The sequence below is a fragment of the Eubalaena glacialis genome, chromosome 17 (genome assembly GCF_028564815.1).
Source record: "Eubalaena glacialis isolate mEubGla1 chromosome 17, mEubGla1.1.hap2.+ XY, whole genome shotgun sequence".
NCBI lineage: Eukaryota > Metazoa > Chordata > Mammalia > Artiodactyla > Balaenidae > Eubalaena > Eubalaena glacialis.
This window is the reverse complement of record NC_083732.1, coordinates 48802154-48818510: the sequence shown is the minus strand read 5'-3', so window position 1 is coordinate 48818510 and position 16357 is coordinate 48802154. Positions and strand designations below refer to the sequence as shown.

The 16357-nt window shown below is 43.2% G+C and overlaps 1 protein-coding gene across 2 annotated transcripts in view; it reads right to left on the bottom strand.

Moving 5' to 3' along the window:
* PTDSS1 (phosphatidylserine synthase 1) overlaps window positions 1-16357 on the bottom strand; it is a 65637-nt gene that overhangs the window by 27529 nt on the left and 21751 nt on the right. The window contains exons 3-5 of one of the 2 annotated variants that reach the window (XM_061171795.1): window positions 14996-15040; window positions 12068-12192; window positions 1578-1736 (exon numbers count right to left, since the gene is read on the bottom strand). In XM_061171795.1, the coding sequence (XP_061027778.1) occupies window positions 1578-1736; window positions 12068-12192; window positions 14996-15040 (329 nt within the window). The remainder of the gene's footprint in view (window positions 1-1577; window positions 1737-12067; window positions 12193-14995; window positions 15041-16357) is intronic. The other variant, XM_061171796.1, reaches the window with a different exon arrangement.

The window sequence follows — 16357 nt, the reverse complement described above, 5'->3', positions numbered from 1 at the left end:
TAACACCAGGCCTCAGGGGCTGGTTCAGAAGCCACCTGGATTTTGTCTTAAGAGCAATGGACCAACAGGGAAGAGTTTTTAGTAGAAGGATGTGATCGGGCTGAGGGGTGAAAGGTTCACTTTGGCAAAAGATAGTGTGCAGGGAGGAGATGGGAAATTCAGATGAGAGAGGAGAGCGGAGCAGAGGGGTGAACTGGAGAGGTGTTGAGAAAAGAGTCACCAGGACGTGGGGACGACAGGATGCTGAGGAGCAGGAAAAGGGAGGCGCAAGAGGCCCAGTGGTGGCGGGGGTGGGGCGGGCAGGGGAGGAAGCAAGGGAGGCTGAGGAAGGCCAAGTGCCCTGCACAGGTCACACGGCGGTGAGGTCCTGAAGATGCCTGCAAGTTAGAGGGAGCCCGTGGTACGAGGGCAGGAGTACGGGCCGCGTTCCCCATCAAGCACCTCTGGATCCACTCCTGGCTCTGAGCTCTGGTTCCCATCGGTACACTGGGAATACACACTGCCCTTCTGGGTCATGGTGAAGATTCAGGATGATATATGAACAGTGCTGGGCACTGTTGTGGGTTGAATCATTCCCCCTCAAAATCCATACGTTGGAAGTCCTAAGCTCCGGGACCTTATAATGTGAGCTTATTTGGAAATGCAGTCACTGCAGATGTAATAGTTGAGAAGGGGTCATACTGGAGGAGGTCGGCCCCTAATCCAACATGACTGGTGTCCTTATGAAAAGAATGCCATATGAACGCATGCAGGGAGAAGGCCACGTGAAGATGGAGGCGGAGATTGGCGTGATCTACAAGCCAAGGAACACCAAAGATGACCAGCAAACCATGAGCAGAGGCCTAAGAGAGGCTTGGGACAGGTTCTGAAGGAACCAACCCTGCCCACACTCTGAACTCGGGCTTCTAGCCTCAGGGCCATGAGAGGAACATTAATAGAAGCGAATATCTAACTGGCATGTTTTGCTAAAAGTTAGGGTCACGACAATGACCGGTATCAAGAAATAACTGGCCAAATTCTGTTCCCTGGGAATGATTAAGAATAACATAATAACTGAACAATAAATGGATTAGTTCCCAAAATATCATTTCGGTAATAGTTTTTCAAGAATATATCTCTTTCATTCATTGAATGAGACAAACTTTTGATGACCGTGATATTTGAGCTATACTGGGAATCCATTTTTAGGTGACAAAATGTCCTGGATGGCCTCATAATTCCTAAACACCACAATTCTATTTAACTGGAAACTAGTTAGTAGGTAAACTACCTATTAACTTCTTAGCAGATGTCCTCATTGCCACTGAATTATCTTGCTTAGGATTTTAACTTCATTCTTTAGCTCGATTCCATTTGTTTCTCTTTAAGACTTGTGAGACAAAGCAGACCTTAAGTTGACAAGGAGTTTCTCAGTTTGTTTGACAAAGGTATAAAATATCCCTTGGGGATGTAAATAGTTTTGTACCACAGAAGCTGCAGAATGGATTACTTGACTCTTAACTGATGGACTATCTTCTTCCTGCATATAAACTGTCCAAACTGTAGCATCTAGATAGCAGCCCACACCCCCTTCTTACCTCAGTCAGCTCCCAGGTAATACTGATTGTCCAGCAGAGACCATAACTACGGATCAGCAAGGCCTTCATAGCCCAGCCCCAGAAATGTCCAAAGGCAAATATATCAAAATGGCTGATAATCCTCTCCCAGGTGATAACATGGCAGTTCACAGCATACTCCTGTTTAAAATAAAAAGGAAATAATTAGTAATATTCTAGAAATCAACTTGCTTCCAGGATTTGGACAATAAAATGAAAAGAACTGATATGATCTTGATAATTAATATATGTCCTGCCCAATAAAAAGTTTTGGTAACTGAAGATGCTTGAGGAAAAATGGACAAGTATTAGAGTTTATACACCAGAATTGCTTTGCTCTGAATTGCAAAAGCTTGGTTAGAGTGGGAAGCAAAACCATTTTACAAAGGCTTAACCCATCTTAAAGAAGTGGTATCGGGACTTCCCTGGTGGCTCAGTGGTTAAGAATCCACCTGCCAATGCAGAGGACACGGGTTCGAGCCCTGGTGCAGGAAGATCCTACATGCCATGGAGCAACTAAGCCTATGCACCGCAACGACTGAGTCTGTGAGCCACAACTACTGAGCCTGCATGCCACAACTACTGAGCCTGTGTGCCTAGAGCCCGTGCTCCGCAACAAGAGAAGCCACTGCAATGAAGAGTAGCCCCCGCTCGACACAACTAGAGAAAGCCCGTGCGCAGCAACGAAGACCCAATGCAGCCAAAAATTAAAAAAAAAAAAGATAAATAAATAAATAAATTTATAAAAAAAAAAAAGTGGTATCATATAGCCCATGTCACTTGCCCATAGGGCAACTGTGTTAAAGCCATTAACAAAAACATAAATAGAATCCCAACAAATAAAGAATAAATAGAAACCCAATAGGTTCAGAAATTTTAAAACGTATCTCTAAATATCATGGAGTAAAAAAGAAATCATAATAGGAATTTAAAATATATTCAGTATTAAATGATAATGAAAACATTACACATCAAAATGATGAGATGCAGTTAAGCAGAAGTTAGAGGAAAATATAAAGCCTTAAATGTTTTTATTAGGAAAGAAGAAAAGCTGAAACATCCAACTTCAGAAATTAGAAGAAAACAGAATTACTCCTCCACCCAAAAATGTATCAAATATTACATAATTTAAATATTAAAATATTATAAAGCTTTTAAGAATTTAGGTTCCACTTCTAATCTTTTCATTTTTAATATATTTTAAAGTAATTTTAAATCAACTTCCCTATATTTCTGTGTTTACTATGAAGTAATTATCATATGACAACATTTCTCAGGAAGCTCTACGTTTCACATTCTTTTTTCCCCAAATTAATCTGATAGGAAGGAGTAAGATTTCAGCCAGCTGACAGAATTCCTATAAAGTATAATATTTTCAAATTTTAGAAGGAATACTTTCTGAGGGAGCCAAAAGAGCACCATGGTGCCCCTCTGTCTCTTCTGAAACCCACCGCATCAGACTTCTGGAGCCTTTCTCAGACCTAATCCATTTTAATTTGCAAAGCTGAAAGGACATTTTTAAAAATTGTATTTTTTTGAGAAACATTCTGATGTGGTATTATGATGTGTAAGTGGGAAATCTAGAGAAAAGAGGAAAAAATCAATAGGGGTGAGTCAAGATAAGGCTTAAAAAAACCAAACTGCACTGCAATGAGATGAAAGTTCTCTTTCCAGGCTCTGGAGCACGTGCCCGTCACACGAATCACAGACGGACAGAGAGAAACACCCTTGGGCTGAAGCAGTAACATGTTAGGTTAAGGAGAGCTTAAGGCCCCATCAACCCCAAATTCCTCACCTGCCCTATCCTCTTATTTACTCCGGAGTGGGCTGCTTAGGGTTAGATAAGAAAGGGCTAAGTTCTGTTTTCAGAAATCTGTTCTTAAGGGAATCATGGGTTGAAGACCACATTGGAGGCCTTTCTACTACTCTCTATGAGAATATTTATGTGTTCAACAAATGTAAAGGCACTTTGAAAACCATAAAGAGCCAAATGTGTCTACTGGCATATAATTATTATGAACAAATCTGCCATTAATCACATCTGGAAGATCCCGAGACCCTGGTGCTGGGAGGGATGCAGGACACCGTGGTCTAATGCAGACGGGGAGTAGCACACGTAGGCACGAACCCCTGGAAGCGGGAGGACAGGGCATGAAATGAGGACACAGAGGTGGGGAAGCCAAGTCTGGGGAGGTGGAAGTAAGCAGTAGGTAAGGACAGATTCTGCCCACCTCCCAACTGGTGGATCGCTGATCTGGGCGGCTCCACCCTCTCCCTTGCTTGCCCAACACTTAACCAAACACCAAGTCCTATTCATTTTACCTCCCCAAGTGTTTTTTCCGCCGTCTATCTCACCACCACTGTTATTTCTTGCTTAGATGCCTGCAGTAGCTTTCTAAAACTATGAAATGTATACATGATGCTCTGATAAGCACCTGACTACCCAGCTCTAGCTTAAGACTGCAGATTTTAACTGGTCTCTCTGTAATCGATTCTCTACATACAAAATGATTTTGCAGATCACAAATCAGACCATTTTGGGTGTGTGTGTGTTTGGCGGGGGGCAGTGTCTGGGAAGACAGCCTTCCCAGTGTGGAAGGATCTCTGGGCCTCCTGCCCTGCTCTCTCGCTCCTTCCTCCCTGGGGAAGGTGGTGACCTTGGAAGCAGAAAGAACACCTGTACTCCACCCTCTTTAGGGTCCTCTCTATGGAAATTATTCGCCCACAGACAGCACAGGTTCCCATCTGCTCTTTCAACCTTGGAGGAATTTTTGTGAGTCAGGCTCTGTCTTGTGGGAAGAAGCCCGTGGTTGTCCAATGGGACAGGGGAGCAGAGGCCTAATTCGGGGCGGGGGATTAGCACAACCTCGTGGCCCAGGTCTAAAGCCATCTGCTTCACTGAGCTTCGACCAGGAAGAAATCAGCTGATACTGTGCACCTTTTTTCCCCAGTTTCAACACTGGACTGGAGATGGGCGTAATGTTTACTGACCCGCTAAAGCACCAATGGAGATCGTGGACCTCCTCTGCTTATAAACCTTCAGGGTCTTTTATTACATTCACAGTGTAATCCTAACTCCTCACCAATGTCTCCCCAGCCTCAGGAACTGCCCTCCTCTGCCTCTAATTCCTACTTTCCTTCACTCTTGACTGATCCCAGCTCCCAAGTTGGGGCCTCCATGCAGGCTGTTCCTTCTTCCTGAATAATGGCCTCGGCCCCCTACTCCCACTTTGCTTGGCTAATTCCCACTCATTTTTTAGTTGTCAACTTAGACATCAGCTCTTACAGAGGCATTCCCTGACCTCCCAGACTAGACTGGGGTTCTTTTATAAGTTCTAATAGCACCCATATCTTTTTCTTTATCGCACTGCACTGTATACTGAAATCATTATGCTTTCATTCTTTTTTTTTTTTTAGCTGTTTTATTTTAATTTTTTTATTGCAGAAGAGTTGCTTTACGATGTTGTGTTAGTTTCTGCTGTACAATGAAGTAAAGCAGCTATATGTATACATATATCCCCTCCTTCTTGGACCTCACTCTCCCAACCCGATCCCACCCATCCAGGCAGTCACGGAGCACCGAGCTGAGCTCCCTGTGCTACACAGCAGGTTCCCACTACCTATCAATTTTACAAATGGTAGTGTGTATGTGTCAGTCCTAATCTCCCAATTCATCCCACCACCTACTGCCTCAGGCCCCCTGTGTCCACACATCTATTTTCTACATCTGCATCTCTATTCCTGCCCTGCAAATAGGGTCATCTGTACCATTTTTCTAGATTCCACATATATGCGTTAATATATGATATTTGTTTTTTTCTTTCTGACTTTCTTCACTCTGTATGACAGACTCTAAAAATCACATCTCTAAAAATGACCCAATGTCATTCCTTTCTATGGCTGAGTAATATTCCATATATAGGTACCACATCTTCTTTATCCATTCCCCTGCCGTTGGACATTTAGGTTGCTTCCATGTCCTGGCTATTGTAGATAGTGCTGCAATGAACATTGGGGTACATATGTCCTTTTGAATTGTGGTTTTCTCAGGGTATATGCCCAGTAGTGGGCATATGGTTGCTGGGTCATATGGTAGTTCTATTTTAGTTTTTTAAGGAGCCTCCATACTGTTCTCCACAGTGGCTGTATCACTTGCATCCCTGGGATAAATCCCACTTGATCATGGTGTATGACCCTTTTAATGTGTTGTTGGATTCTGTCTGCTAGTATTTTGTTCAGGATTTTTGCATCTATGTTCATCAGTGATATTGGCCTGTAGTTTTCTTTTTTTGTGATATCTTTGTCTGGTTTTGGTATCAGGGTGATGGTGGCCTCGTAGAATGAGTTTGGGAGTGTTCCTCCCTCTGCAACTTTTTGGAAGAGTTTGAGAAGGATGGGTGTTAGCTCTTCTCTAAATGTTTGATAGAATTTGCCTATGAAGCCATCTGGCCCTGGACTTTTGTTTGTTGGAAGATTTTTAAATATAGTTTCAATTTCATTACTTGGGATTGGTCTGTTTATATTTTCTATTTCTTCCTGGTTCAGTTTTGGAAGCTTGTACCTTTCTAAGAATTTGTCCATTTCTTCCAGGTTGTCCATTTGATTGGCATATAGTTGCTTGTAGTAGTATCTTATGATCTTTTGTATTTCTGTGGTGTCAGTTGTAATTTCTTCTTTTTCATTTCTAATTTTACTGATTTGAGTCTTGTCCCTTTTTGTCTTGAGAGTCTGGCTAAAGATTTATCAATTTTGTTCATCTTCTCAAAGAACCAACTTTTAGTTTTATTGATCTTTGCTATTGTTTTCTATTTCATTTATTTCTGCTCTGATATTTATGATTTCTTTCCTTCTACTAACTTTGGGGGTTTTTTTTGTTCTTTTTCTCTAGTTGCTTCAGGTGTAAGGTTAGATTGTTTGAGGTTTTTCTTGTTTCTTGAAGTGAGACTGAATTGCTATAAACTTCCCTCTTAGAACTGCTTTTGCTGCATCCCATAGGTTTTGGGTCATCGTGTTTTCACTGTCATTTGTTTCTAGGTATTTTTTAAAATTTCCTCTTTGATTTCTTCAGTGATCTCTTGGTTATTTAGTAGCATACTGTTTAGCCTCCATGTGTTTGTGTTTTTTACAGTTTTTTTGCTGTAATTGATATCTAGTCTCACAGCATCGTGGTCGGAAAAGATGCTTGATACAATTTCAATTTTCTTAAATTTACCAAGGCTTGATTTGTAATCCAAGATGTGATCTATCCTGGAGAATGTTCCGTGTGCACTTGAGAAGAAAGTGTATTCTGCTGCTTTCAGGTGGAATGCCCTATAAATATCAATTAAGTCTATCTGCTCTATTGCATAATATAAAGCTTGTATTTCCTTGTTTATTTTCTGTCTGGATAATCTGTCCATTGGTGTAAGTGGGGTGTTAAAGTCCCCCACTATTATTGTGTTAGTCACTTTCCCCTTTCATGGCTGTTAGTATATGCCTTATATATTGAGGTGCTCCTATGTTGGGTGCATAAATTTTTATAATTGTTATATCTTCTTCTTGGATCGATCCCTTGATCATTATGTAGTATCCTTCCTTGTCTCTTGTAACAGTCTATTTTAAAGTCTATTTTATCTGATATGAGTATTGCTACTCCAGCTTTCTTTTGATTTCCACTTGCATGGAATATCTTTTTCCATCCCCTCACTTTCAGTCTGTATGTGTCCCTAGGTCTGAAGTGGGTCCCTTGTAGAGAGCATATACACGGGTCTTGTTTTTGTATCCAATCAGCCAGTCTGTGTCTTTTGGCTGGAGCATTTAATCCATTTACATTCAAGGTAATTATCAATATGTATGTTCCTATTATCATTTTCTTAATTGTTTTGGGTTTGCTTTTGTGGAATTTTTCTTCTCTTGTGTTTCCCACCTAGAGAAGTTCCTTTAGCATTTGTTGTAAAGCTGGTTTGGTGGTGCTGAATTCTCTTAGCTTTTGCTTGTCTGTAAAGCTTTTGATTTCTCTGTCGAATCTGAATGAGATCCTTGCTGGGTAGAGTAATCTTGGTTGTAGGTTTTTCCCTTTCATCATTTTAAGTATATCCTGCCACTCCCTCTGGCCTGCAGAATTTCTGCTGAAAAATCAGCTGATAACCTTATGGGGATTTCCTTGTATGTTATTTGTTGATTTCCCTTGCTGCTTTTAATATTTTTTCTTTGAATTTAATTTTTGTTAGTTTGATTAATATGTGTCTCAGCATGTTTCTCCATGGGTTTATCCTATACGGGACTCTCTGTGCTTCCTAGACTTGGGTGGCTATTTCCTTTCCCATGTCAGGGAAGTTTTCAACTATAATCTCTTCAAATATTTTCTCAAACCCTTTCTCTTTCTTTTCTTCTTCTGGGGTCCCTGTAATTCAAATGTTGGTGCGTTTAACATTGTTCCAGAGGTCTCTGAGATTGTCCTCATTTCTTTTCATTCTTTTTTCTTTCTTCTGCTCCTCCACAGTTATTTCCACCATTCTATCTTCAGGCTCACTTATTTGCTCCAGATTTGCTATATTTTCTGCCTCAGTTATTCTGCTATTGATTCCTTCTAGTGTATTTTTCATTTCAGTTATTGTGTTGTTCATCACTTTTTGTTTGTTCTTTAGTTCTTCTAGGTCCTTGTTAAACATTTCTTGTATTTTCTTGACCCGTGCCTCCATTCTATTTCCGAGATTTGGGATCATCTTTACTATCATTACTCTGAAATCTTTTTCAGGTAGATAGATTGCCTATTTCCTCTTCATTTATTTGGTCTTGTAGGTTTTTACCTTGCTTCTTCATCTGTAACATATATTTTTGTCGTCTCATTTTTTTTGATGGGTGGGGCTGCATCCTGTTTTGCTGGTTGTTTGGCCTGAGGCATCCAGCACTGGAGTTTGCAGGCAGTTGGGTGGAGCTGGGTTTTGGTGCCATGATGAGGACCTCCAGGAGAGCTCACACAGAGTAATATTCCCTGGGCCTGAAGTTCTCTGTTAGTCCAGTGGTTTGGATTCAGTGCTCCTCCTACAGGAGCTCAGGCCTGACACCTGGCCTGGGAACCAAGACTCCCCGCAAGCCGCACAGTGCCACAAAAACACAACAAAAAAAGGGCAACAAACAAAATGGAGAACAATAACAAAGAAAAAAAATAAAATAAAATTACAAAAATAAAACATACATTAGAAAAAATAAAAATAAAAATGAAACAAGAACAAAGCAAAACAGAACCACAACAGAAAAAAAAAAAAAAAAAAGGCCAGAAGAGGCTCTGGGGGGTGGGGCTTAGGCTCAGGACCTCTGTGGCCAGAGGGGACCCTGGAGGGCAGAGCTTCAGGCCTGGGGCCAAGCAGGCGGGGGAGACGCTGGCTGCGTTCCCCTCCGATCCCCCAACCCCCCGAAGGTCTCTCCCTGTCCACGCTGATTCCCTCACCGTGAGTGGGCCCTTCCGAGCGTCGGAACCCCTCCTCTCCCCGACACTGTGCTTTCTTGATTCTAGGACACATCTTTTTCACATTTAGCATTTTGAGAATTGGGTGGATATTTCAACATATTACAATGTTTGGTGCACATATAAGGTTTCCCTTTTCCCCTTTCCAAAGTCATACTTGTAATTGATGGTGCATCTTACAATTGATGCTGACCTCCTGACCCTATGATCAAGCTTAATGTTATAAAAGAGAGACACCTAGCCACCATGTGGCTCTTAGTGTGATACAAAGCACCATCTATGAGCAGCCCTGCCACGGAAACTGGACTGGAATCTGGACCCCATCCAGCCCCTACATCTAACTTCCAGTTTATAGGAAATACAGGGGGACAGAGAGGTACGTTAATGACACCCTGGAAATGCAAGCTACAAAATCCAGACTGGAGAAGCTCCATAAAATAAACAATGTGGCTTCTTTGACAAACAAACTTCGAGGTTGAAAAACAGTATGGAGGGACTGCAGATTAAGAGCTGCAACAAAGGCAATATGGGGACCTTGTCTGGATCCTAGTTTGAACAAATCAACTGTAAAAAAAAACTTTACGAGGTGACTGGGGAAATGTGAACACTGCTTTACTGTTACCTTTAAGTGACTGAAAATGGCATTGTGGTTATGTTTAAAAAAATCCATATATTTGGATATAATGTCTGATAACAATGCAAGATATGTGTGTGTTGGCGGCGGGGGGAGGGTGGAATGAAACAAGATTGGGCCTGTGTTGATAAAATTTTAAAAAATTATTGGAGTTGTCTTAGACAACTCTCTTAGAAAAAGAGCCAACGATAATTTGTTTAATTTGCCTTCTTGTAGAGTCTAAGCTCCAACGGGACAAGGAGTGATTGGGCCTACCCTCTTCCCCACTACCACCAGCACGGTGTCTAGCATGTAGGAAAAGCTCAGTGAGTATTTACTAAATGGAAGACCGCTGCTCCAGACCACCCAATCTCCAATTCAGATGTGCTCACAAAGCTTGTCTGAAGCTTAGAACACATATTTTTGAATAGAATAAATATTTAGGAACATAGCAAAGTTTCCAATTATACAAAAGACTGCCTCTAATAGGATTTCAATGACTGCCCTCCCCAACTCCAAGTTATAATGTTAATTTTAAGGGAAAAGGGAGTCTGAATTTCAATGTGTGATACCAGGCACGGACTAGAGCCTGGTACCAGGATTAGGAATAGGTGGCAACTGAAGGAATAGGGAAGGCAGAGGGCTCCTGGAGCCAGGCAACTAAAGGCTTCTGTCTTGCATAAAGGCGCTCCTCCTTACCACAGGTTCTAACAAGGGAATGCGTTTCTCTAGAGCCATCAATGAACAGGTCCTTAGAACTGTAAAAGATTCCTTTAAGGAAGCAAAAAGTGATAAGGGATTGGAGATGGAGAAGACTGAGGCTGGTCTACCACCATCCGGAACTGCAGAAGTTGAAAACAGCCTCAGGCTTTGTTTGGCAAGAAAGAATTAGCCAATCCTTGAAAACTAGTTTTAAATGCCAGTTTCAGCTCTTTTGGGGCTGTAATTGTGACAATCGGATGTCCCTGTGATGTCAAATTCCTAAGGAAGGTAGATGTCAAAGTATTATTAGATTCAACCTCCCCCCACTGACTGTGAGAACAAGACTGAGAGACACAACAGCAAATCCACCTGAAGTTAGTTTACTTCATAATATGACCAATTTTGCTTAAAAACCCAAGAAACTTGCAGGGGGAAATATAATCTGGGATATCCTTCTCCCAATCTCCATTTTGTAAGATGCCTGTGAGTGTCAAACACTTGTTATTATAATAACTATATGCTTGAGGCACAGGCCTAAGGGGAAATGTAGGTTTTGGACCCAGAGGGATCTTATATTAAGCTTCTATTTCCTCCTTGGTAAAATGGAGACAGTAACATATAGACTGTATATAAAGCACCCAGCACACTGCCTGGCAGAGCAGACAATCCACAATCAGCAACTGCTGTCAACCTCACTGTAACTGTCATTAACAGCATCATTAGAAGCTGTACATCACCCTGTACCATTCTCTTTCTTAGAGGAAGAAACTCCAAGACAGACTTTTCTCCTTGACACTTTTAAATAATTTTTGGCATTCTTATTTTTGTCCTTAGCTTGTCCTTCATAAAAGATAAAGATAAAATCTGGAAACACCATTCCAAGAAGGGTCTGACCAATCTCAACTATGCTGGAATGATCACTTCTTGGACTGTTTATTAAGTCCCTCTGTATTGCTTTTTTGTTTGTTAAACAAGGACCCATCTATGGTCCAAATGCCTGTTCTCCTTTTCTGATCATCACTAGGTGTTTCTTCAATCTGCACTAAATGTTAGGCACTTTAAAAAGTAAAAGAGGAAGGGAACAGTATTACAGTACAAAATAGTCTCTTCACTAAAAGTCAAAATACAGAGTAGTTTTAGCCAAGAATAAAAGGACTTATTGTCATTTAATAAAAATAATGAATGAAATGGCCTCCATCATTACAACTGGCCCCTTCATGGCAAGCAGGCAGGAAGAATCACAGCATCAGGGCCGGGGTCAGGGAGCAGAGGGGCCAAGGGTGACACTGATGGAGCAGGAGTAGCCGCCCTCAGAGGACCTGGTGTGTGTGAGGCATCGTGTTAGGCCTTCGTTTAGTTCACAATAAACTTCCAAGATAAGTATTATTTCACTTTACAAAAGAGGGAATAGGCTATAAGTTCGTAGCCCGAGGTCCTACAGCTTACAAGTGTCAGAGGCCCAATTCCCTCCCACGGCTGCCAGATGATAATATTCACATCTTCCTACCACCCCTTTGGGCCAGGAGAGGATTCACCTCCCTGGACTGTATCATTCATGGAACCACGCACTGCACCAACCTGCCCAGAGACCTGGTGTTTAGATATCTACGTAGGAAATATGGAGAAGGACCAATTTAAAATGTGAAGTCAATTACCTCCTATACCCAAGAGTCAACCAGTTTCTCTAAGACACAGCAGACAAGTACGTACCATGATATCTGCTTCCCTTGTGGCGTATCGAAGGTTCGGATCTAGCCAGTACATCAAGGATTTAACCTGCTCAAAGTTCAGGAAGAGGAGGAACACCAGGAACAGGAAGTAGAGCACGCTGAGCCCTGAGGGAAATAGAAACATCCTCAAGTCGGGGAGAGAGCCGGTGTCAGACGCACAGCACACACTGTACTCAAATTGCTCATGGCCCAAAGCGGACACTGGTGCTGTAACATGGGCTGTGGAGACCCCCGTGACAAGCTGGTCTTTCCTGTGATGAGAGTCTGACACACAGTCCTAATTCAGACCGAGAGGAGTCAGTAAGCCTCTCTGAGAAGGGTTGATGCTGATGCTGAGAGCTGGAGGAGTGGCAGACCACGGGCCAGAGCGTGGAGGAGTGGACGCGGCATTCAGGCAGGGAAGGCAGGCAGAGGCGAGCAGGCAGGTCCCCGGAATGAGGTCTGGGAGCCAGCACGTGGCTGGGTGCTGGCAGAGAGGGGCACGGAGCGAGGCGGCTATGAAGCGACGGGCAGGGCTCGGGGCCACGGCGAAGACTGCAGACTTGATCTTAAGTCAAAGAAGGAGCACCTGACGGGTTTCAAATGGGGAAATCAGATGATGTAGGTAACATCTCAGGAAATGGACTCTGGTCACCGGGTGCAGAGTAGACCGGACATGGGCGAAGCCAGGCAGACAGGCCAGTTTCGGGTAGAGACAGAGACAGGTGTGGAGGCGAGAGGTGGCCCAGGGTCACTCATCCCCATCTTACACCCCACCTTAGTCCCTGCGGGCATCACATTACTGTCACACCATATCGTAATTGGTGTCCTAATAATCACCCCATATCATTTAAAAAAGACAGTTAATAATCTACTTTAAGAAGGCAAAAGCCTGTAAATACATTTTAGAAAGACTTGAGAACCAGCCACCAGTGGCTTTGTCACTTCTTTTCCTGCTAGAATGAAAATGCGTATATAGGACATCTAGACGCTGTGATACAAATGACCTTGGACCACAGTACCCCGTCCAAAGTGGGTTGGCACCAGTTCCCAGGGAGCTGCTCCAGAGGAGAGAATGTCCGTGGCTGAAATTCTCCATAGCGGCTATAGCACAGGCCTTCAGAAGGGGCCTCTCCCGGTCCTCGGGGAGCTCGGGGGGCCGGCGAGTAGCACGCTGACTCAGTCATGCATCCCGGGGCCCAGGGTGCACGTGTTTTTAGGCAAGCTTATATGATAACCTTCTTATATATTATGTACCAGCTACTTTTACAGATTTTCACTTCAAACACCCCCCACTACACCCTTTTGAAATAATTATTTTAAGACAGAAAGAAAGTGTTTGTGCAGCAGGAGGCTCTTAACCTAGAGTTCACAGTTGGTCTTCAACATCCCTGAAGCCCCGGATATAATACACAGAACTCTGTGTGTGTGTGTGTGTGTGTGTGTGTGTGTGTGTGTGAGCATGTGTGTACTGGGAAGGGGTCTATAGTTCTCATCAGGCTATCCAAGTGTTCCATGATCACAGGGAAGAAATAAAACTGCTCATTACTTATGATGGACCATTTGAAGTCTGAAAAACTCAGATGTAGCCAACCAGCTAAAAAGGACATAACTTCAAGCAGCAATATTAAGTCCATGAGCTATAAGTATAATGCACCCAGGACTATCTTTTAAGAAATGTAAATGAATCATGCACTTCTCTGCAAAGAAAAAAAAAAAATCCTCCCATGACTTCCTCCTGCCCTTCACAAGCCCTGTGGGGTCCCATCTGTGCCCAACTCTGCCTCTCTCACTACTCCCAGGCCTGCTACCCTCCGGCCACACTGACTGGGGACACACCAAGCCTCTTCTAGCTGGGGACCACTTTGGCAGTCTTGCCCTTAGCCTGGCCTTCCTCCCCGCATCTTTGCCTGGATCCTTCTTTGCAGGCGGGTTTCTACTTAAGCACACTTCCTTCAAGCCACCCCTCACCTGAAAGTGAAAGCGGCTACTTAGTCACTATTGCATCTTGTGGTTTTAATAAACTTCCTAGCGCTTCGTGACATCAGCTACTTTTTGATTATTGATTTGTTTCATAGTGTGTTTGCTATAGCTGCCCTCCCTGCCCGGGGCCCCTCCACCTGCAGCCTCTGGGCCAGAGCAGCCACCCACGCGGAAGAACTCCGTGAACACCTGCTGAGCGAACGACCAAGATTCATTACTAAATTCAAAGAGATTTGCCTATGATCTCTGAAGGGTGAAAAATAAACAAACTTGAGCAAAATGTCCATTTTTCGGTCCTTTTGCATAAGATTAAATTTTCTGAACCTTGAATAATTTATTTGATGATTATTTAGGTAAGGTGATGCCAATATCTGAAGTTCTGAAGATATGCTTTAAATCCACTCAGGTGGTTTTACTCTTTGGACTAGAAATCAAGTAACCATAAGAGATCCAACATTTATATGAGATGCTTATCACTAAACCTTAGTTCAAATCAGGGCTCTTTGCTAAGACTTCTCCTTTTCTAAGTTCTTTCCCATTCACAACACTGGGGAGTTTGCTGGGGTTTCAGTCTCTCCTGGATGCTGACGAGACAAACGTGCTCATACGATGCACGTGAGCTTGCACTAGCGAAGAGCAACGTCAGGAAGAACAAGCCACATTCCCTCATGTCAAATCCTGTGCATTAACAGACAACAGCATGGGGGCGGGGTGGTGAGAGGGGTAGGGGTGGGGGGTTGAAACAGTTCACGTGTTTGAGAATTTCAGCTGTCACCAGCACTTTTTTGTGGCAGAGCATTTTAATAAAAAAATCGATATCAGGAACACCAAAAAGTAAAAAGCTATTAAGTTTTACAGTAGAGTGGTAAGGAAAACTGCTACAATATACAGAAAAAGATTTGCTTCAAGTAGAATGGATTTTTAAACCGACTAATGGGTAACTCACCAAAAACCATTCGCCACAAGGCCGGATGAGGTCGAGTAAACGGACCTGCAGAGATAACATTACAAGGTCAGAACAGACTGCTTTCAAACCAAGACTAAAATAAAGACAGTGATGCTGATTTCCACAGAGATAAAGGGTTAAAAAAAGCTCTCCACTGTTCAATTTTTTTTTCTACATAAATACTCTGGGGTCAAAAGTCTAGGTTGAAATGTTTTATCCACACTGTAACAACCATCCCCACAATTGTAACAGGCACCAATCTCAACAGAGGCTTTTTTTTTTTTAAAGCTTTGTCTTCCGAACTCAGATCATAATTTCCCGTGGACACAATGTTATAACAGCGAGTAGGTCACCAGGCCAGCCTTTAACTGTATGTAATACTTACTGGACATTAACAAGAAACCTCACGGTCCCCCAGGAGCTACTGGACATCGTGTGTCTGTGTGTGTGTGTGTGTGAGACAGAGAGAGAGAGAAAGAGAGAGAGAGAGAGAGAGAAAGAGAAAGAGAGCGGACACTGAGGGGCTCTGACAATAAAAGAGAGAAATACCGTGCCTGGAAAACAAGTGCAACGGGGAGTGACACTGAAAGCAAACCCTTGGAGCAGTGGAACACGCTGGTGCAGGAGCTTTTGATCATGACCTGTGGTAACAAAATACCTTTGACTAGCTCAGATACACAGATGCAGATTCCACAGGAGGGAAACCAAAGTTTCACAGGATGAAATTTACTCTTACTACAAGTGATACAACAATACTCTGTCTTCTATTTTATTTCATTAAAAAAGAATAATAGAAGACGAATGCAAGTAAGCTGGGCCTTGATCTGTTAAACTGATTTACCACCGACTGAAGGGTTACAGCTCGCAAATATTGACCATTGTTCTAGAGGGCACCTGACCTATTTGGGGCTGCCCACGCTTTCCTGCACTTGGAGGATTTCTAGCATTGTGATCCCACATCTCCAGGAGAGATGCCAGAGCTTGCTGCTCAGCTTTTTTATAAGTGGGTCCTGGTCCTTTAGTCGCACCCACGCCAGACAACATCAGGAGTGGGTGACAGTGGAGGTAAGTATGCAGAGCTCTCCTCTCCCTCCCTCTCTCCCTTTGGCCCTGGCCAGCAGGGACACTAGTGGGAGGTGGCACTCCTCACACTGGTGAAGGTGGCACTGGCGACTGTGGCAGAGGCAGTTCCATTTAGAGTTCTCTGTACACGTGATGGTGGGACAGACTGTAGCCAAGACTCACTCATCAGACCAGGCCTGGGTGATGTGCCGCCAGCTCCTAGAAGCTTAGCCTGGGGCCTGGTTTCCTAGCCCTCCTAGGACTCCTCCAGCCGGTCAGTATCGGAGAACAGGCTTTTGC